Source organism: Alosa alosa, chromosome 21 (genome assembly GCF_017589495.1).
Source record: "Alosa alosa isolate M-15738 ecotype Scorff River chromosome 21, AALO_Geno_1.1, whole genome shotgun sequence".
In the NCBI taxonomy this organism is placed as follows: domain Eukaryota; kingdom Metazoa; phylum Chordata; class Actinopteri; order Clupeiformes; family Clupeidae; genus Alosa; species Alosa alosa.
In genome coordinates, this window is record NC_063209.1 from 19,142,785 (window position 1) to 19,165,343 (window position 22,559).

Consider the following 22,559-nt stretch of genomic DNA (forward strand, 5'->3'; position numbering starts at 1 on the left):
TTCATACCATCTGTGCTATAGAACATGGCAAGGGTAAACCATTGATGTGAGTTGTCTTTAGGATAGGAGAATGTTTTCATTAAATATTTTAAATGTAATCCACCAAAGTTTGTGTTTACCTTTGACATTTTCTGCATTAAAACTAATGAGCTTTTTTTTTTTACATGCAGTGAGTTTTCTGAAAAGAGGTTGTACAACTATTTCCATAACTGAAAATATCAGAGTTCATATAGATTACAACAGACACCCATGACATCTGAATGGTATTTATTAGCTGTGTCAATCACAAAATTGTATGCACTATTAACAGTGCACATATGTTTAATACACACAGAAACAGAACTAACAGAATTCATACCTAAAGATCAGTTGTTGTATTTCAACCATTGACAGTTATCATATTATCAAGTGTTGGTAATTTTACACCTAAATTCCCTTCATAAAAGTGTCCGTTTCAAAATGGACGGCCCAACATATTTAGTATTTCCCTGTTGCTTTAAAATATCTCCAAAGAGAGATTTCACTGAACTTCACTATGACAAGAGTTTTAGTTACAGACTCCATCAACAAACGAAAAAAACCCTTCAATTTCCATGGATAAAACCACACTAGCATATCTTACAAACATGCAGCCTTTCCTCTCTCACAAATAATGAGGCATATGGTTCAACATTGCTGTCCTCAATAATACAATCTCAATACAACAGCACTGAAAATGTGCATATCTGTCAGTCAGAAGCAAAAACTGGTGACCACTGTTGAGGTAACTAAGGCAATACATCATTATGAATGTCTATAATGGACAGGTATACTGTGTACCTGTGCAGAAACAATGTTTTGCAAGTTGCTAAATCTCTCTCCACAGATACTCCAATAGATATCTGTAAGGATTAATCATCTACTTTGTTGTTGTCACAATAATAATAATAATAATAATAATAATAATAATAATAATAATAATAATAATAATAATTAAAAAAAAAAGGCATTGAATACTTTGCTCATGACTGCTGTAGCCACCAAACCAGAGAGAGCTTCAAATGGCCAGGCCTGCTGTTGCAATAGTGAGTTACACAGCTCTGGGCGCATGTCGGTTGCTCCCCTCGGACATACCACTTGTGTTGGTTAATAACTGAGGAATGTTTCAATTGAAATCAATTAACAGGGAATTTGGATTTCCAGAAAGACAGGCTAATAACAAATATGGCTGACAATGCTGTTTGTCAAAGATAGCCTAGTGTGGCATGAAACGCAAAGACAACACGTGGCACAAATTTGACATGCACCTAATTCATTCCTGGAAAGAGACGGCATTGATATCAAATATTGTTAGATCTTAACAAAACAGCGTAGTAGGGCGCATGGTGTGAGGACTTAAATCAGGGAAACAAACAATGTAGGACTTTCCGAAAAGTCAAAGTACAAACCATAAACAGATACAGTCCAGTATTATTAACTTTTGCACCCTGTTTAACTACCTACTCACCAGACCTTCCACTTAATGTGGAATTAATGACTGGACATTATTCAACTGACCTGGACAATGATCCATCAGGAGAGAAGAGGAGATTAAGTTCAACATTACATTACATTAGAGGTAAAAGTGAAATCTTCTCCCTTGCCACATATTTGGTTTTGAATGATGGTGAGTGCATTTTTAGTTAAACCATTAGAATACATTTTCATATGTATTTTTGGAGTTATCAGACAGGTAGTTGTTCTCATTCATAGGAGTGGTCTACCTGAAGCTGAAAGCACTTTGGTGCAAACATGTCTATGTGCCTTACCACACATGTCTATGTGTCTTACAGTTTATGTGTATGTCATATTATATGAAAAAATAAATACATTTGTTTTTTTTTAAAAAACAAACAAAAAAAAACATATGACTTTCGGTTTAAGGGCAGAGGATTCATAAATAGCCGACTTGTCCCTGCTCCTTTTGGATCTTCATTTAATTTTATTCGTTCATGAGAGACACAGTCCTGTGGTCACTGTGTGTCCAGAGACCAGACAAAACGATAAAGTGTTCCCTGAGGAGGCTCCCTTTTAAAAAGTTCCTGCTTTGCCTTTTGTTCTGGTTCCCCACTATCATCTACATGTTGATCTTGGAGTAGAGCTCGTCAATCTGGTCTCGAAAGTGGTTCTTGAGGTCGGTCCGCTTGGCTTTGAAGGTTGGAGTGAGGAGGCCATTTTCCACAGAGAACATCTCATTGTGCAGGCTAATGTCTTTCACCTGACCAGCAAAAGCATGTGTGTTAGACAACATATGGTATGGATAAGATTCAAACATTCAGCTTTAAAAGCTCATAACGATCCTTTAAAAGGCCAAATACTATACCATATTAAGATCTTAATTTAGTGAAATTATGGATAGGATTCCCATTCATGGATTAAGTCTGGTCGTAGACTAAACTTTTTTTTTAAGTCTCCATCTCCACTAATGCATAATCAATGTGTGGGACCTGACCTTAAAAAACTAGAAAGGTCAGGAGAATAGCCAAAAGCAGCCCAACACAGCTTTGTTCCACAGCATAAACACACTTGAATCCTTAACGTTTTACAACTGAAAAGAAATGAATTAAAATTCTAGACTTGTATCATCAAGGACACTCACCTGCTCGAAAGACTTTAGACCTCCTTCTTTGCCTAGCTTTAAGATATCCTCCAAAATAGCTTTCTTTACTTCCTACATGGCAAAGAACACGCAAACAAAAATGTCAGATCATCAGAATTTCAGAACTTGACATTTCTCATAAAGCAATGCTTCAAGTGTACTAGGACTAATCGGCTTGGGTGTTCAAGATGAAATAACAACAGACCTTGTTTTTGCAAAGCTCATCATATGATCCATTATGGCCTCTCTTCTGAGCCCATTTGGGTAAGATTTCAGGGTCTGGCACGATGATAGCCACAAGGCAGGACTGTTGGGTTTACATACACAGATAATACTTACAAAAGGAGGTAAACATCACTAAACAGACAACAATAACCAAAGCCTGGTCAGTGCCTTGCTAATTGTAATAATAATAATAATAATAATAATAATAATAATAATAATAATAATAATAATAATAATACATTTAATTTGTATAGCACTTTTCAAGACACTCAAAGACACTTTACAGCTTTCACATAGATACATAAATACAAAAAACACACAAGGTACATGGACATGGTTACATAAACAGAAAAAAAAACACACACAGGTACATGGACAATGGACGAAGCAGAGGACAAAACTAGCGAGGCAGACATGTATGTGATATTAAGCTGCAGTTAAAAGTGCAGGGTGCATCCAGATCAAATGATCGTATATTAATTGTACTGTATATTCATTTAAAAATGATGTGCTAAGATAATGTGTGTTATTGGTAGCACATATTAGGCACTTGAGCAACACAGAAATGTATAGTGCTTTAGATCCAATTCCTAATCGTTAGACATGTAAAGGGGATACCCATGAGACTACTGCTATGACAAGACACTGCTGTGGCTCCCACCTGTAGACTGTCTCCGTGAACGAAGGCCTGTGCGACAGCGTCGGCCCTGATGTAGACGTTTTCGATCTTCTCCGGGGCGATGTACTCTCCTTGGGCCAGCTTGAAGATGTGCTTTTTTCGGTCCACAATTTTCAACGTTCCATTCTGTGCAAACACACAAAAACATATCATTTTTATACTTTCAATAAACATAATTTTCACAGCAATTTTCATAGCCTAATCACTATCTGTTATAAGTATATATACTCTTTTGATCCCGTAAGGGAAATTTGGTCTCTGCATTTATCTCAATCCGTGAATTAGTGAAACATACACAGCACACAGTGAACACACAGTGAAGTGAAGCACACACTAACCCGGAGCAGTGAGCTGCCTGCTACAGCGGCGCTCGGAGAGCAGTGAGGGGTTAGGTGCCTTGCTCAAGGGCACTTCAGCAGTGGATGTGGGCATATAGGAGAGCAGTGCTCAACCACTTCCCCCGCCCACATTTTTCCTACTGGGTCGGAGATCGAACCAGCAACCCTTCGGTTACAAGCCTGAAAACCTAACCAGTAGGCCACGGCTGCCCCATTTGCTGCCATTACCCCCAACTCCCAACAGGCTAGACTGAAAGGATGAATTATCTGAATCTGTGTTCACATGAGCCATGTTTTTTACATTACAATTAGGCCGTGTTTTATAAAAAACCAAACCAAACCAAACCAAACAAAACAAGTGTGAGTGTTGGGGCTCACTCACCGGTAACCATTTGCCGATGTCTCCTGTGTGGAGCCAGCCGTCTTCATCGATGGCCTCCGCAGTCTTCTCTGGGTCCTTCAGGTAGCCCTGGAACACGTTTGGTCCCTTCACACACACCTGTGGGGCCAGAGAGAACCATACTTAAGAATAATATACAAAAAAAGGCAGCAACAGAGCAAAACCATTTAAATAAATGCACCCATGAACCTAAATGCGCCCACAGGCGCGCATGCACACACACACACAGACACACACAGACACAGACCTCTCCCTCTCCGTTTGCAGCTAAGTAATTCATCTCCGCAACATCCACCAGTTTTATGTCGTTACAAGGAAGGGGTGCTCCAACATGCCCTGTGTGTTGAGGGGAAAAAAAAACATGAACATTAGACACAGGCAAGCATACACAGGGAGCTGATGCCAATCTGCACATTGTGTGTTGCATCAGTGGAAGGAAAGGCAGATGCATACAGCCCTCTGAGGTGTGTGTTTATGCACACACATCTGAGCATACGTGTGTGTGTGTGTGTGTACCTGCTGTCCAGTCTCCTGGGAGTGTGATAGTACACCCTGCTGTGCACTCCGTCTGTCCATAGCCCTCATAAAACTGTGAGCAAGAGGAAATCAGTCAACACACCATGCATGGGCAGCACCAGGTCACACACAAAAACAACCTTGTCTCACATGTTCAACATGAAAGGCTGCAACCTGCACAGCATCACAAGTGAAGGCGCCTTATCACAGACTTAACGCCCACTCCATAAAGTTCCTGTGAGGCCCTGTGATAACAGCTGTGAGAAACAACCTTAGCCACTGTGGTCATCTACAGTATAAGATACAGGAATGCGAGGAATGAGTCCGACATGTGAACGTCCATGGGAGTCTATTAGAAAAGTCTGGCATATTGTGTGGTCATTGGACAAGGGACTCACCTGGCAGCCCAGAGCACCTCGGATGAAGGTGAGTACAGTGGCAGACACTGGAGCGGCACCAGTCAGCATCAACCTCACGCGGCCACCCAGGTTGGCCTGCAGGGGGCAGCAAACACACACAGTACACACAATCAAAGGAGGCACAGAAACTACACTAACTAAACCCTAAAGCATGAATAGTCCAAGTGATTTATCCATGGGAATTTTATATTGCATTGTCCTTGTGCAATGCCACTGCTGCCATTACTGACAAACGACTGACCAAGTTACGGCAGTCTCAAGTGCTGTAAAAGCATTTGTGAATCTAAGCCTTTAGCACTGCTCTGTATTGGAGAAAGACATCTTCCTACAGGTGAAAATGACACCTAATGCAAATGACTGAGCTGGAACGCTCGCTCAGCTGATGTGGATCACAAACTGGTAATGCAAATGACAATATCGCCCTGGAGGCTTTAAACACAAACCAAGGCTTATCCTCATACCTTTACACCTAGTCAATAATTCACCTGAGGGCTGAGATCATAAAGTGCTTCACGAGTCACTACACTACTTCAGGTGTCATCAGATTTCACAAGTTCCTTTAAAATGGACAGACGTTTAGAAGTTTTGTTCTGGCCTGGTGCCATGGAAACAAATGGTCTCGTTACCCTGGGTCACATGACACACAAACAGGCAGCCATGCATCCAAATGAGAGAGAGAAAGAGAGAGAGAGAGAGGGAGGGAGAGAGAGAGAGAGAGAAAGAGAGAGGGAGGGAGAGAGAAAGAGAAAGAAAGAATGACTGGGCTGGACTGATGAGGCGTTAGGTGGTGAGAGTGGGGTCAGAGTCCACCTGGAAGTCCAGAGTGAGCCCGGCGTGCAGGTCTGGAGTCAGACTCTGGACAGTGTGGTCTGCGGGCAGAGTGTGTGTGTGTGTGTGTGTGTTTAAAGGTGGGTGTGGGGGTTGCAGATGAGTCTACCAGGGTTCCCACTCTAAGTCAAATGTAAAATTCCATGACTTTTCCCTGACAAAAACTGAATTTCCATGACTTACTATACTATTTACTAATGTATAGCGTTCAAGAATATTTGACTTTTTAAAGTGAGAGATGAATAAACAAAGTTGGGATACTCAAGGAAGCAGTAAAGCAAATAAAGATATGCACCAGTTCTGCATGGAACTATAAGTATTAATGTATTTTGGCAAGGACATTTTAAACTGTTACAACAAAATTCCCTGATATTCCATGACTTTACCCCAAAAATGAATAAAATTCCCTGACTTTCCTGTAATAGACTTTCCAAAATTCCATGATATTCCAGAAATGTCATGAGCCGTGGGAACCCTGGTCTCCAAACCAGTCTGGGATGCTCGATGAGCTCTTCCTCTGCATGCATGCCATCCATCTCCCCGTAGAACGACACAGAGCTACTTAACTGGACTTTCGTGTTTTGGGTTTATATGAAATGGGCCGACACTGATGTCAAAGCAGAACAAAAGCCAAGAGCACAATACCCTGAAAGCCAAATCAGCTAGGTGGAGTGGCTTAGCTTAGCTCGCCAAGGCCACAGACGGAAGGTGACTCGTCAGGAATTTCAACCACTGAAGTCGAACCAGTTTCACCACCCAACTGTTTCCTTTACACAGAAGTAGGGTATCAAGCATGTGCCAGGGTGCTGCTGCGGAACAGAGCAGGGCGTACAGTACCTGCACTTTCTTAAAGATGATCTTGTCCCATATGCTGTTGTTCCTCATGATGCCGCTGTTCATCTCCGCCTCCTTCCTGCGGGAGGCAAAGCCCAGCAGCCACTTCTTGACCGGCGAGCTAGCCTGTCCGTGGACCTACAGTACAGCACAGGAACAGTTCGTGTTTATGAATCAACTTGTCATATATAAACAGATCCGGTCGAACTATTTATTCATCTACAAGAGGCATTCCATAAGTCATGACGAGCGTTTAACAGCTTGTCATCACTCAGCGCCACGCTCACTCATGCCATATTGCTTAAGCACATTAATATGTGTGAATTTCTCAATTGTTTACTGTCTATTACACACTCTCTCAACCATGGTTTTAAGTAAGTACTTGTGCCCAAACTAACCCAATGTGGAACAAATAATGAAATATCTACATGAATTTTAAACAGAACTGTGGTCTACTTGTCGGACAGAGACAGATCAATGTTAATCAAACACCAAAGAAAAGACTAAACAAAGGCACTGAACATCCAAATGCAGGTCCTTGATGTGAATACATTTTAATATTTAAACACCATTATTATATTTTAAATATTCCCAAAAATGACCGGCATTCTATACATTATCCCTTACATAAAGCATAGGGCTAAGATTTCATTACGGAGTTACAATGAGGTTCCAATTTCTAAACTAGACCTCTGTGATGAGCCAAGGCACACACAAACTGACAAAATGCTGCAGCTGGCGTGGTGTACTCACCCTGTCGTAAATGCGGTTGAGCAGCCGGGGGACAGTGGGGAAGACAGTGGGCCTCAGGGCAGCCAGGTCGTCCATCAGGAGCCGGATGTCCCCCTGGAAGAACCCAATGCTGGCCCCGTGGGCCAACATCACCCCCTGGGGGCACATGAAGAAGAGCACGGGTCAGAAAGGGCCGAGCGTGGCTCAGGAGCAGAGAGCTGGACTGAGGAGAATGTGCTGTTACAAACCTGTACGACTCTCTCAAACATGTGGGCCAGGGGCAGGTAAGAGACGTGGACGTCGCTGCTGGATATCGGGCAGCTTTTCTGAAAATAAATAAATAAATAATAAAAAAATAAAAACACTGCAGAACATACAAATAATAGTCTCTTACTGACTATTTCTCCATAACACAGAGTTGATTTTTAGATGAAAATGTGCAATAAAGGAGTAGTGTTTATTTCTTTTAAATGTACACATACTGATGTACTCATGATGAAAACGTGCAATAAAGGAGTAATGTTTATTTCCTTTAAATGTACACATACGGATGTAAATATCTAAAATGACAGTATTGGGATATTGATTTAGGGTGATATTGCCGACATTACAGAGAGGGGCCAGGCACATGTACTGAAGAATCTCAGGAAATAATCACACCACTTCGAGGGAGGGCAAAATGGCAGGGCCCCTTACAGAGAGATATCACAGCCTTTATAAAGAGAAGGAGGAACCAGATGGAACCAGGAACTAAAACTGACTTTGGTAACTGAAAACTATCTAGCATTGTGTGGTTTGACACAAGGAAGTAGTGAAAAGGTGTGTGTGTGTGTTTGTACTGGAATGACCATTTTCATTTTTTTATTTATAACTCATCATCTGTTTATCTATGTGAAGGGCACTGTGGTGTAAACTCAAATTTCACAAGACAGATTTGGAAATTCATCAGGGCAATAGAAGTTAAGTGGGTTAAAGGCTATGTCCTGCATTTATATGCAAGGACATCCTCTAAAATGTGTTGATACTAAACAACACACTGCAGGGTAAAAACACAGGTGACCAGGTCATTTACCTGAAGCCTTTTGTGAACTCACTTCTAATTTGCATTGAAACTCCCTTCTGATTTATAGACAGTGGACACTAGCTTATATTTCAAGTAACTTAAATCTAGTTAACTGATATTTGTTTACCTCTATAATCTTCATGAATGAAGAGCAATCAGACACAACGTTCTTGTGAGTGAGCATTGCTCCCTTTGGGTTCCCTGAAGGGCAGAAAGAGAGAACAAGGAAGTAGATTTCAGCTTTAACCAATGGCAGTGAAGAAGTGGATATGGCACCAGGATCTAAGCCAATGAGAGGTGGCGCATTGTATTTGGCTCACTTAGAATTTCAAAGGCAGATTTACAAACCAAAGAGACATGAAGCTTCTCAGACACACAAAACATGGCAAAGGCACCACCTGAGCAAAACATATTTGAGGATCTAGATAGCCACACATTTATGATTTCTCACAGCTGATGCCAAAATTATTTCAAAAGAATTTAGTCATACACATTGACACACACATGAGTAACCTTCCTTCCTGACACAATAACTCTCAAACACACACACTTAAGTAAGTTTCCTTCCTGACACAATTGCTCTGAAGCACAGACAGACAGACAGACAGACAGACAGACACACACACACACACACCCCTTGTGTGTTTTACTAAGTCATCAGGTCCTACCTGTTGTTCCACTGGTGAAGCAAATAACTGCCAGATCATCAGGCATAGGGGGCTAAAGTCAGAGTTAACAAAAGTCAGTCTAACACAACACCATCCCACCATCAATGACAATGAAAACATCAAATCAGACAGAATAACAAAAACACTTACCACTGGGGGTTTGCGCTTTTCTTTGCCTAGAGCCTGGTAGGTTTGTGGGGAAGAGGAAGGGGATGGAGAGAGGACAGGTCATTGGAAAGGTCAGTCAAGGTCAACCACCCATAACCGCTGCACATCAAACTGATGTTAATGTGTGGACAGACACATTGATCTAACATCCTAGTCATCTATTATTGCCATCCTGTATGCAAGTGACAAAGTACATTGTGTGTAGAGATAAAAGAGCAAACACACACAAACACACACGCACACGCACACACACACGCGCGCACACCACACACACAAACACACACCAGGACGTCTTTGAGACTGAGGATCTCTATGCTGCTCTTCTTGCCCCTCTCCAGCAGCTCGGCCTCCACATCCTCCATCATGATGACGGTGCTGACACAGTGCTTCCTGCCCACCAAGCTGTCCAGCAGCAGCGTCACCTTGGCCGCTACGTCGCACACCACCGTAGAGATAGAGGCTGAAAGACAGGGGGAGATGAATTCAAATATGAACATGTAAAGCAGTGTAGCTTCACTATGTGGGGCTATGCTGAAATATGGAAAACCGCCAGCATGTTTCAGTAGTTTACCCAAAGATCCTTGATTACTAGCTCCGCTTTTACCCTCTCTGGTTTAGTGCCATCATGTACTCATAAAAGGAATTATAAGTAATAACATTCCTTGTGCTCAAGACCCAGCTCAACTTTAAAGAATACATTAAAAGTAGTAACTAAAAATGTCAATACTGCTTGACAATATCTGGAGACGCTTTAAAAGGTACAATCAGTGATTTTTACGGGATTGTTTAGGCTCAGGAAACTGAAAACAAAGTGGGGGCAGCCTGCCCCCAAACAAAAACAGTTTTTTTGGGGAATACAGAAGGCAGGGGTAAGCTACCTCTCTGGCACGCTTCCTTTGGTTCTTGGTTAAAACATACAGTAATGCACAAAAATCTTTGCACAAAAGCGTCTAATAAATTTAAATATAAGCATAAACACAAACAAACTTCCTGCGATATCCCTGACTGCACCTTTAATGGTCCATTGAGCACTGTAACACCGTGCTCACAGTCCACACCAGTGGACATTATTAACCAGAGGACACACTGAGGCCATCACACACCTCACGTGGATCAGAAGGGCTTGCAGTGGACGCATGAGGAGATTCTCCCATGTCCATGTTCGGCCCTCTGCATCCTGTCCATCTCCCCCTTTATCATCTACTTTACAGATGGCGCGCAAATGGATCTCTCCCTTTCTGAGAAGCTTTTACAGCGGATGCTAACCTCTCTGCTAATAGCAACTGCTTTATTATTGATGAGAGAAACAACCACCAACGGGGTGGTCACATAGATATATATACACTGCATATATATCTATGGTGGTCACACTCTCATTCCGCTGGCTCAGCACAAGGAAAGCTTTAGTTAGTGTTTAGAGTTGTTTTTCAGGTCTGTTCTTGTGGTCTAGATTTCCATAAAGAAATCATTAACTTGCTGTTGCCTTTTTGTTCCCCCATCTCTTCGTTGGCCGAAAGCAAAATGTCACATTACAAGGGCATGCTCATGTAGCCCTTTACTTAACAAGAAAAAATGTATACAAGTTTTAAAATACAAGGATTCCTAATACACTGGCCTTTGCCAGTCACTAACTCACCTTTGTCAATGATGTACTCGATGGCTTCTGTGCCCAGTGTGTCGTAGAGGGGGACGGACACCAGAGAGTACGTGTAGCAGGCCAGCTCAGACATGGTCCACTGTGGACACAAGGGGTCATAGGACTTCAAATACTATTCAATACACCACTTTACAGGCCAATTCCCACTGTCCTAACACACATGCTGACAAGCAGATAGGGAAATGCATGCAGCGAGAGTTCCAGCTGGGAGTGGGATGAACGTGCTGGTGAATATTGTGTGGTATAAATATGGGGATATCTCTACGCAAAACCCAACAGTTTGCAAGGGAACATTGCTGGTCTGTAGGAGGCCGCTGGGGGGGCTTAAGCCAGACAACAAAGGGTCTAAATTTAGCAGCAGCTGACGGACAAGGGTGCTTACCTCTGGCCGGTTCTGGGAGAAGATGCCAATGTATGGGTTCTTGGACTTGGAGTGACCTCTGTGGAGCAGTGCGGAGCCCAAGCACTCGGCCATGTCCACCACCTGACCGCCAACACAGGGAGAGAGGAACCCACAAAGGCACTCAGACTTAACAACACAATATAGTGATGCAGGCCAGGGATCTGCCTCTACCCTCTAGCACATCACAAGACAGAGAGCCCAGGTTTAATATGACATACAGGACAATGAATGAATGAATGAATGAATGAATGAATGAATGAATGAATGAATGAATCAAATGTTGTTAACTTAGCTGCTTAAAGCGACAAAATGGGTCATACTCGTACTTGCTACAACATTACATATTCCTGGCATACATCAATAATGTCCAAGACTCCAATCCATGTTAAGACAGTGTGGCACTAAATTACTTTCAAGCTGTTATTTCAAAAGGTACACTATGCAGGTTTAGGTATTTTTGGCGACTGTAGATCTCCCTCTAGAGTCGTGATACATTTATATTTTACTCTGCTGTTGGTTGGTTTTCTCAGTAGTGACTCGCTACGTCTATGCTGTACAGCTATGCTAGGTGAACGATTCGCCTATTACAAGTTTGTTTACCATCAAATTGCTTTGTAAAGATGAAAATCTTGCATAGTGTGCCTTTAAGGTAAATGTTGCTTTTGACATGTTAGCTGGTGGTCTTACCTCTTTGTATGACAGCCATTCATACGGCTGCTTGGGCTTCCTTGCTCCCAAACATTGTCCATTGTCTGGAGAAAACAAACAAACAAAATGTTTGTTATCCCAAAGGTCATTGTATTCCGTTTCAACATGGCTATTTCTTAATGTAGAGCATTTGTCTTTGTTTGCTTTGAGCATTTAGCATAAAACATGATCCTTATGTTTTTATACAAACGTAAACACAAAACTCTTTACTAATGCCTGGGAGTGTGTTTGGGTTTCTGTATACTCACTGGACACGCGCTCTCCCCTCAGCAAGAATTCATACATGGTCTTGGCGTCCTCATAGTAGTAGGTCAGTAGCTTGTCACCCTCTACAAGGACTGACCGTCTGATAAACTCGCCGCCCTGACAGATGCATTAAAGCGAGCAAGAAAGAGAGAAAACAGAAAGAAAGAAAGAAAGACAAAGAGAAAAACAGAAAAATAAAACTTCCAAACCTCAGCCCGTGGAGCCAGACAGAGGAGTACAATGGCAAAGTGATCCAGTCGGCACTAGACATATTGGTTCTTGTGGTCCACCATTCTAATGATGAACAAAAACCTGTCTGCTCAGCACGCATGATCACCTTCCACATTTGCAGGACTGGATTTATGACCAGTTCATATTTCTGGCATTGTTATTATTTTCCAAGTGGCCATTTGTCTGAAATAAACACTAATGTCTGGGCCTCAGCATAGGATATCTGGTCCTTTCATCACAGTGATGTTGCTGAATACTGCTGAATTGCATCGTTTCCATGAAATGGGATTGCTTCATCATGTCAGGTCTGAGATGTCTTGCCGCCAAACTGTGTCATTGATATCAAAGACACTTTTATTACCATCATGCATTTGCTACATTGCTACACTACACCCACAACAGCTTCTCTAACTACAGTTGTATGATATGATTTGTTCGCTAGCTGCATAGGCTAAGCATGATGGGGAACAGCATTGGCCCAGTCATCATTTTTACAACACCCACGTACCGTTAGGGTCCAGATCACCTCGTAGTGTTTACTTTGCAGTTAACCACTATTCTCTATTGATTGTACAACAAATCCATTACAAAGGTCAATTACTTTAGTACAACTAGCTTTTGACAATTCCCATTAGTCCGTCTGGTAGGTCTAAACATAGACCTGAATAAAACAGATTGTGAGATCACATCTACAGATAATGCACAATAATGATAATGAACCTGTGGAAGGACACTGACCTCAATTTCCACAGACTGCTGCCAGAGATCGCAGGGAGGCTCCAGAGCCTTGGGCCGCGTGGCGTACCAGAAGGTGGAGAGAGCTGCGAAGGCACTCATGCCCACGATGGTGTTGGGGGACAGAGTGTGCAGATAGTCCCGCAACTCATTCATCTCCGGCAGCCGAAACTGCTTCATGAACTCTGGCATCTGCATGGTGTCTGCCGCTCAGCGTCTGTGTCTGTACACACACACACACACACACACACACACACACGCACACACACACACTGCATTTTTAATATACCCCACTCTGTCAAAGTGCCACTGCTAACACGGTAATGGATATCTTGTGATCTGTATTGTATTGTTCAACACCAACAACAGCTTGTTGACGTGAAACCCAAACCATCTCAACAAGAAGCTTAACTTCTTGCTCCAACAACCCCCATATCGTGTTAAAGTTGGACAGAAACCTGTTAAGATTTCCATAGTGAATTAATCAATGATGAGATGGGAAATTAAGAGTATGCTTTTTAAAATACATTTACTTTTTTCCTACTTAAAGGAAAAACTCCAACAGTCCTTGATGAGATCTATGTGGGGGGAAAAATATTCGCTGGAATTCTCCTACAATGAACACCAAAGGTTTTCCACTGCTGCAAAAGTGAGATTTTTTGCAGCAGTGAGATTCAACATGTTACATTCCAGGTTCCAAAATTTTTACTGGTCACTGTGAAGATGGCTAAACAAAGTAAAGGATAGCCCTCCCCCTTATTCTGAATCAGCATTTTGAAACGACAGTATGTCTTTCCAATAACAACCTTTTAGAAATAAACCTGGAATGTCTATGAAGACATTCCTTAAAACACATAAGCACAAAGGTCCTATCAGAAAACCAAAGTCAGCCTCTTTTCCTGTGCAACAGCCACAGCTCCGTTTAATTGTCAGGTGTGATTGTCAGGTTAGCTTATAGACCTTCATACTGGTGAATTGACTGAATGCATTTAAACGTGGTTTACCTGTTTGATTGGCAGGAGCTGTGATGCGACTGGATCACTCCCTGTCTAATGTGTTTGTTTTGTCCTATATTTCAGGTATGCCATGTTTGTTTTATGTACTTTTGTTATTGTCTATTCACATGTACTTTTGTGGCGACGCTGTTAACTGCGTGTCTCGTAGTCTTGCCGCGCGCTCTCTTTTGCTACTGTCCTGAGGCAGAGGAGCTGTGATGCGACTGGCTCAGGCAGCTGTGATGCGACTGGCACCTGACTGTCAGGTGAAAAGTTCCACTTTTCATGTCATGAATGCCTATAATAAGGCTTTGCAGTTGTCCAACATGGTCAATATATTGTCTCAATTGGGTTTCATATGACGCGCAGAAGCTACATTCATGCATTGTTTTGATCCAGTTGAAAATGCTTCTGCATAATTTGTCAGCTGTGATCAAATGCGTTCAATAAATTCCTGTTTTATGTCATAAATATAACATGCCTATGATTAATTCTTCTATGGTGTATCTAATTTAGGCCTCTCTTATGCTCAATCAAATTTGCTTTGCCCACCCGTTTTTTCTGTGCCCACCCATTTGAACATTTCTGGCTACGCTACTGTTAGAAAGGAAACTGATAAGTCAGTGTACTATTCGTACAAAACAACTAGATACTAACACTGTAGAGCAAGAATAACCATGTGGTGGTGACACTGTTCCAGTGAGTAAAGATTCATTTTGGAATCTAAGAGGACACATTTCGCAGAAACATGAGGGTGTGCTACGGAGAGCAAAGAAAAAACGTGAGCAATTTGAATATGCTTCATATCAAGTAGAAGGCTAAAGTAAAACGTGGATGATAAGCCTGTATTCTTTTGGCAATGTATGTATGTATTAACGTTGCCAAGCTTGTTTGTTGTTGCACAGTGTTACAGTCTTTTAAAATAAATGTTCTGCGTGAAATATATTGCCGTTGCTCTTAGTTCTTTGGGACCGGGGAGCGAAATTGACCTGACGTGAATTTGACCGGAGGAGCGGCTGAGTAAACAGCCACCTGTTCTCAGCTCAGTGTTGACTTGCGCGTCTTTTTAAGATGGTGAGCGTAAACGAAGGAAAGCCCTCTAATCAGACGGGCAAGACTGACAATAATAGACGGGCCTAGGCCCATCCAGGCCCATCCGTGCCTACGCGTATGCTTTCTAAATTATTTAGCTAACTCCATCCTCATCAACGAACTTAGGCTATATGGCCAATATCTTTGAAATTTAACAGTCTTGGTTTTATTAGGAAGACAGTTGGGCATGCCTCAGTCTCGTGGTGTGAGCAGTATCGGAGCGGAACAGAGCGGCCTCCAAATTAAAAAGCGCTCTGCGCTCAAATTCCATCCATATTACACAAAACTATAAAATAATCTAAACTTCATTCACTCTCGGTGTATAGATTAGGACAGACTTGAGGAACAGGCTGCAGGGCAACAGTCTGACAGCCTGCATGAAGATAAGCATTAATGGTCCAATAGTAAAACAGTGCAATTACCAAAGGGCCCTTGAAATGATCTTTTTAAAGCCAAGGAGGATGGCTTGTAACGATGCTATAGTTGTCAGCTCTGCCAGAAGTAGTGACTGATCACATTTGCACATTTTGTTGTTTTGCACTTTCTTCTATAGTTTGTAATAGTCTTTGTTTAAATTGCACAAGTTACACAAATATTTTGAAATATTTGAATACTGTTGTATAGTGTGTTAGGTGTTATTACTTTGTTAACTATTATTTTGAGAAGCTGGTTATTTCTTTAATATGTAGTGTTTAATAAATAATTGTTAAATGTACAGAGTCTGTAGTGTATCTCACAAACAAGACGCCAGCACCCACACCCACCCACCCCCACCGGTCTGACAGACACCATAACCCCCCACCCCAGGTGGACGGCAACCGATACCAGACCCCCGACCTACCACCTTGACTAACACATTTCCTGCGGTAGCACAAAACCTGAAGCATCGCACCTCTAATTACGCCAAAGGGAACTCCCAAAAAATTAAACATTCAACACTTACCTAAATTGTATTGTGTGGCAACACTGCGCACAGCCTGTTACAGCACACAACACACACTACGGTCTGAGTGAAGTTGCACAGTATGGAAAAGTAAAGATGAATCAAGTCTAGTACTGCTCATTGTGACAGTGGAATGTTGATTATGTGTTGTCATGAGAACAATAAGAAACACAAGCAATAATACAATTCTGGCTTTGAGCCTACATGAGTTACAGTAAAAGTGTCTTTTTATAGAGAATAATACCATTGGATTACAACCTTTTGGACTATGACCTCTCCTCCACACACACACCAAAAACACACATACCCCAAAAAGAAAGACAGAAAAAAACAAAAGAATTACCCTACGGTACAAGGACAATACTATTTGATGAGCTTGCTTAGTCAGCTGCAAGTCTCTCCTGACTGGGGCAAAGGTCTCTGACTCACAGTAACACCAGCACTGTTATAACCCAGCAAGAGCAGGGGTGACATTGCCCCGGTGACATTTCCCGTACATCTGTCTAAGGCCTAGTCCACACGTACCAAACCGATCTTTTTTTCCTCCGTCTTCCCTGGAACCGTATCAAGAATATTTGCGTCCAAACGGATCCAACCCAACACGACTCAACACGTTACTTCATACCCCAGGCCTATAGGTGGCACTGTCTCTTTACAGAAATTGACCAAAACTTGCACTTTACAAACAGACAGAATAGACTACGACAAAATGGCTAGTGCAAGGAAACCAGAATTGTTTGTGTGGACTGATGGTGAACTGTCAACTGTAGTCAACTGTAAAACTAATAAACTTTTATTTTACGGTTTGTGAAGGGTGCAGTCCCGTCCTTTATTTGGCTAACGCAGGTAGGCCTACTAATCACCTTTACTTTCTTGGTTGTAGGATAGTCCGTGATTCACATTAGTCTTGGCTATCACCGTAATTAAGCTACTAAACGCAAGGCTTACCCAAGTTCTAGGCTATTCTGTCGCCACATTTATAATATTGCTATAAAACCTTCGTTAGTAACAGTCAATACGTTTGCCTGCATCAAATCGCGCATTTGCATTCAGTGTGCTGCCATCGGCTTAACGTGAGTTTTAAGCGTCTTTGTATGCTTATATCTGATTGACTGTGAATGCATGTATATATGTTGAAAGACATGTAAAATAAATGAATGACACTGGCACTACGCACAAATTAATGTAGCCTAAACTTACACCGCACTATCCTAATAACTTAAGTTCTCTCGCGTTACTGACAGTAGCTAGAATGCATTAAAAAACACCGGGAAAAACAGTGTTCAGTCCACCAAGTCATAAGCTATCGGCGCGGCGCAGCACCAGTTGTGATATTTATCTTAACGGAGTGTAATCGTAGGTAATGTCATGTATGAAAACTAGTATTGTTAGGCAATACTATAAGTGCAAGTCCAGGGCAGCTGAGGTGTGGCGATGACATCATAGATATAAGCAGGATGTGCGGTTTCGCTGTCTAAAACTAATTCAAACGGGCTACGGTTTCAGATTTTTCCACTCTGGGACCAGGTTTCAGAAAAAAGTGCGGTTTCGGCAGTGCGTTTACAGGATTCGTTTGGACGCTCGGCCAAGACGAAGCAAAACCTCTGCGTTTAACCTAAAAAGCGGGCTACGGTTTCAGATTTTTCCACTCTGGGACCAGGTTTCAGAAAAGTGCGGTTTCGGGCAGTTCGTTTACAGGATTCGTTTGGACGCTCGGCCAAGACGAAGCAAAACCTCTGCGTTTAACTTAAAAAGCGTCTCCGTGTGGACAGGCCCTTAGTCTATGCAGGCCTGGAAAGCACATTGCTCCTCCATGCACTAATGTGCCAATTCATTCCCATTATATCATATCCACTTGCTACGCATTTCAGATCATGTTGACATGAAAAAATATTTGGCATTTTAAATATTAGCCTTTGACATACAAAAATGTGTAGGCCACATATAAGAAGACAGCAATGTATGAAAGAAATGGCCCGTCTCTGTTAAACGTCCATTGATGGATAAAACCATCTAGACTGTCAAAATGGAAAGTATGGTTGAACAATCTCCAAAGTGTGTGTTATAGAGCAACAGAGGAGACTGCAATAAAACAACATGAAATGCAAAATGTTCTAGGCTAACCCTGAACATGACTTTATAGAAAGCAAAAAGCGTGACCTCATGACCAAATATCTAGTAATGCTTACAATGGGAAACAAATGCTATACCATCTTCACCATACCATCTTCCTCAATTCACCTTTCCTAGTGTGAGCAGCATCTGCAGTAGCTGGATGCATTTAATCTACATACGACACACACACACACACACACACACAAATCTGATCTTTGAGTTCACTCAAACCCCCTGAAACATGTGCAAACAGTGCATGTGCACAACTAGGCTACACTTTTACACAGGAAGGAAATGTGAACAGCAACAGATAACCTGTGGCTGCTGCAGTGTGGACACCCCATGTGGTCGATCACAACAGCACCCCAGGCAGCCCACCGGCTTCAGCACTGGACCATAACACTTTCATGGGCAGACTCACTGACCTTACACTGCACACGTGCATACACACTGAAACTGAAATACACATACACACACACACAGACAGACACACACACACACGTGTGTTCACAGACCAGACCACGCATAGGGACCTCACCTGAACCAAAAGGGAAGGTTTAAAGAAAGGGAACCCTGTTGTCTTCCTACTGGTCTGCCGGTCCACTGAAATCAATCAGCAATTGTGCTCCTAGACTGAGCAGTCAAGTTATAGTAGATGATGGGACACTATACCCCCACCCCCCCGGGGTGACAGGCTACTCAAAGGTCAGACCCCGTCCCGCCCCTCTGCAGCTCTGATTGGACAAGAGAGAGCAAGTTGACCAATCAAAGCACTGAAACAAGAGAGGATGTGTGATACAGGCTCTCCCTCAAGTATTATCAGACTTTTTGTCCCACTATCCAAAGGATCGACACAGACTTATCACTTTGTGTGTGTGTGTGTGTGTGTGTGTGTGTGTGTATGTGTGTGTTCATTAAAACAGTAGGGCAACAGGCAGACTGACTGCACACTGATCACTGATTGGATCAAGTTTCATCATGAAGTCACCTTGGGCCATTTCATCCAGTGAATCCCATCACACTGTCACTATCCCTCTCCACACAGTCCCCCATGTTCTCAGAGGCTTCCAGGGCAAAGGTAACCACTCAGCCCAGCCCAGCGCCACCTAAACATGGACTACAGGACGGGGAGGGCCAAGGGGGTAGCAAATCACCCCACAGAGCACCAGCCTAACAGGAAGCATGGACAGGGGGCTTGTCTAGGGACACTATTTAAAACCGAGTGACGTGCCAGTGGAAAGCACGGTGAAGCAGGAGGGAAAGTGTGTGTGTGTGTGTGTGTGTGTGTGCGGGGGAGGGAGGGTGATTGGGTCAAATCTCCAGCTGGTGGCTGACACATAGCACAATTCATGCGGGGCATATGTCTCAGGGGAGAAAGGGGCACACATGTGTGTGTGAGAGTTTGTAATGGTGGGGCCGGCTAGCTGACACAGGCCTTGTCTGTCTGCGCACCCTGTTCCCCCTGCACTCACAATCTAAGTCTATCCGGTAAAGGCGTAACAAGGACAGCTGTCCTGCAGACAAGACAACCCTGTCTCCGTCAGACGTGGACGCAGCAGCCAAAGTCATGTTCCCAGAGCGCTGGCCTTCCCTTTTTGTCTTCCTCTCTCTGTGTTTGCCAAAACGCGACCGAACTGACTCACCACTGCATACCTGGCTTTTTTCAGTCAGTGTGTGTTTACACTGCAAATTCTACACCTCCTGCAGCAGCCAACGTTGCGTCACATTAACACTAAAAGCACACATCAACTTCACTGAGGTGGTTTGAAGGTCACTTCGTATACAGCATTAGTTGTACTTCAAACGCAACCCGTTATCGGATTTTGAACTGCAGCTATGCATAGATGTATCAGAGATTAATAGATTAGATTACTTTTAATCTTACTTTTGTAGCATACTTTCATATTGTCTAATACTCTAATATCTACAACAATAAACTAACTACAAGTTGAAAAATCTTTGCATGCAATTAGAACAATAATGTAAAGTTTGAGCCATGCAAGATGGGGCTGTATGAAGAAAATAGTCTGACAATCATTCATCAAGTTATCAATTTAAGCTTGCAAGTTATTGGTGGGCATTTAGAGACTTGTCTAGCCCTGAATTGATCTATAAAAATCTATTAGTGTAAAGCAATTATTTGTATAAGTATAAATGTAAGAGAGTACTGTCCACTCACAACCCTTCACCCAGATCTGACACCAAAATCTTGAACTATGACCCACTCAACATCATAAAACTAGGTCCAGTTCACCTTTGGACAAGTTAACACATCAAGCCTCAAAGAAATCGGTAACAGGAGTTGTGCAAATAGGACCAACATGTGTCCTCCATACGCTGGAGGGAATTCAATGTTAAGTAATGAAGACAACTTGAGCAACAAGGGTCTGAGGAGCAAGGACAAAGACAGACTTTGGTCACTCCCCCCCCGAGCAATGATGATGAATGTGATTGTAGGTCCTTGCACAACTTCACTGTCGAAACAGAAATTAACCAAGATTTAGCCTACTTAAGGACTGACTCCAGGATGTCATTGGAGATTTTAAGGAGTTTCAGCCTGTGCTTGAAACATCCATTCACCCACTATGCACCACACAGTGTTTATTCACTATAGGACATTATGTAGTGGATCGGACTTTTTTTTAGTAAGTACTGCACTAAATTTGCATATTTCACTAAATTCAAACATTCATCTTGATTTCTCAATCTCAAGATCAACCTGCTGTCATCATCATCATCATCATCATCATATAAAAGAGGATGAGGAACTTTTTAGTTTTAAAGAGAAAGTGAGACCTGGCCTTGTTATGGCACGAAACAGCAGGTTGTTTCAGTCAATATTAAAGCCTCAAGTCAAGTGTCAGCTGAATTTTCCCTTGAATCATCGTTTCTGTAGGCCTATTCACACAGGCTACTACCTGTGTCACCTTGACAAGACAAGCCCTTACTCACACAAGAACGTGTAACCCCGCAAACGATCGGTCAAGATTCCCTATCACTTTACAGAAAAAGAGTCAACCAATCCCTCTCACTCACCTCACATTTAAAAGGACTTCTGATATAACAGCTTTGAACACCTTTGTCAGTCCAGTAGTTTCAAGTCACATCATTAACCTGATTACACATTCGTTACCACTGTAAGGTTTGCATTTCTATTTTCAACAGTAACAAAGACAAACGGTTAACGGTTTGCTAGATACAACAACTGAACTGAAAGCTCCACCCAAGTTACTTTAGCTGAATTGAACTTGCTAGCAGTAGCAAGCAAGTGCTTTTGCAGTCAAAGAGGAAACAGACACGCTTTAAGTTATGGACGCCAACTCTGCATAGGCTACTACTATCAACTGACACTATTGACCTATTGACCACCGGTGAGTAATATGAACAAAGACGATCTGACAGGTAGCGTGCATTGTACAACACAATACCTTACACAATTTCAATGTACAACGCCAACCTTTAACATTTTAATACACACTTCCCCTTAAGAGATCCAGAAAGTTTCACTTGAAGCTGTAACGTTAGAACTATTAACATATGTGCAGTTCCATATGCGACCATATTTCATTGGCCGATTGCTTCCGTGAGCTAATATGAACAACACAATTGAAACGGAATAATGAGTGTGAAAATACCTTTGTGGAAAAAAAAAAACACGTTTATTATTATCACTAACCTGTGAGTGATCTCCGAGTTGACCATGTGGTGCTCAATGACACAGAATAAGTAGCATATTATGCGCTCACGCCGGGCTCGTACCCAATCAGATGCGCGGTAACTGACAGAAGACTTGTCATTGGTTAGTTCTCTGTGTCGTTCATCACTGCACACACATATCAATGTTCATTCACTTTTATGTTCTTTGAACTGAAGGTCAAAGTCAATTAAATAGTAAAATGTTCCAGGTCGACGCAATTAATCACATTTTATGAAATCCTTGATTTGAT

General features: G+C 42.3%; 1 protein-coding gene across 3 annotated transcripts; it reads right to left on the reverse strand.

Moving 5' to 3' along the window:
- Positions 1-250: 250 nt before the first annotated feature.
- Positions 251-22,406, reverse strand: LOC125286366 (long-chain-fatty-acid--CoA ligase 1-like). Of its 3 annotated transcripts, none has more exons than XM_048231399.1 (21): positions 22,289-22,406; positions 13,471-13,690; positions 12,504-12,618; positions 12,235-12,299; positions 11,527-11,628; positions 11,124-11,223; positions 9,772-9,947; positions 9,470-9,502; positions 9,320-9,371; positions 8,779-8,852; positions 7,837-7,914; positions 7,610-7,744; positions 6,860-6,994; positions 5,174-5,269; positions 4,776-4,848; positions 4,507-4,595; positions 4,242-4,358; positions 3,504-3,647; positions 2,823-2,924; positions 2,618-2,689; positions 251-2,236 (listed from the first exon to the last, which is right to left on the reverse strand). In XM_048231399.1, exons 2-21 carry the CDS (start codon positions 13,663-13,665, stop codon positions 2,096-2,098), a joined length of 2,094 nt encoding a protein of 697 aa, XP_048087356.1. In that variant the 5' UTR covers positions 13,666-13,690; positions 22,289-22,406; the 3' UTR covers positions 251-2,095. The 3 variants fall into 3 exon arrangements, with proteins under 3 accessions (XP_048087356.1, XP_048087357.1, XP_048087355.1); XM_048231400.1 differs by lacking the exon at positions 22,289-22,406 and adding an exon at positions 19,151-19,237; XM_048231398.1 differs by lacking the exon at positions 22,289-22,406 and adding an exon at positions 16,498-16,605.
- Positions 22,407-22,559: the final 153 nt, after the last annotated feature.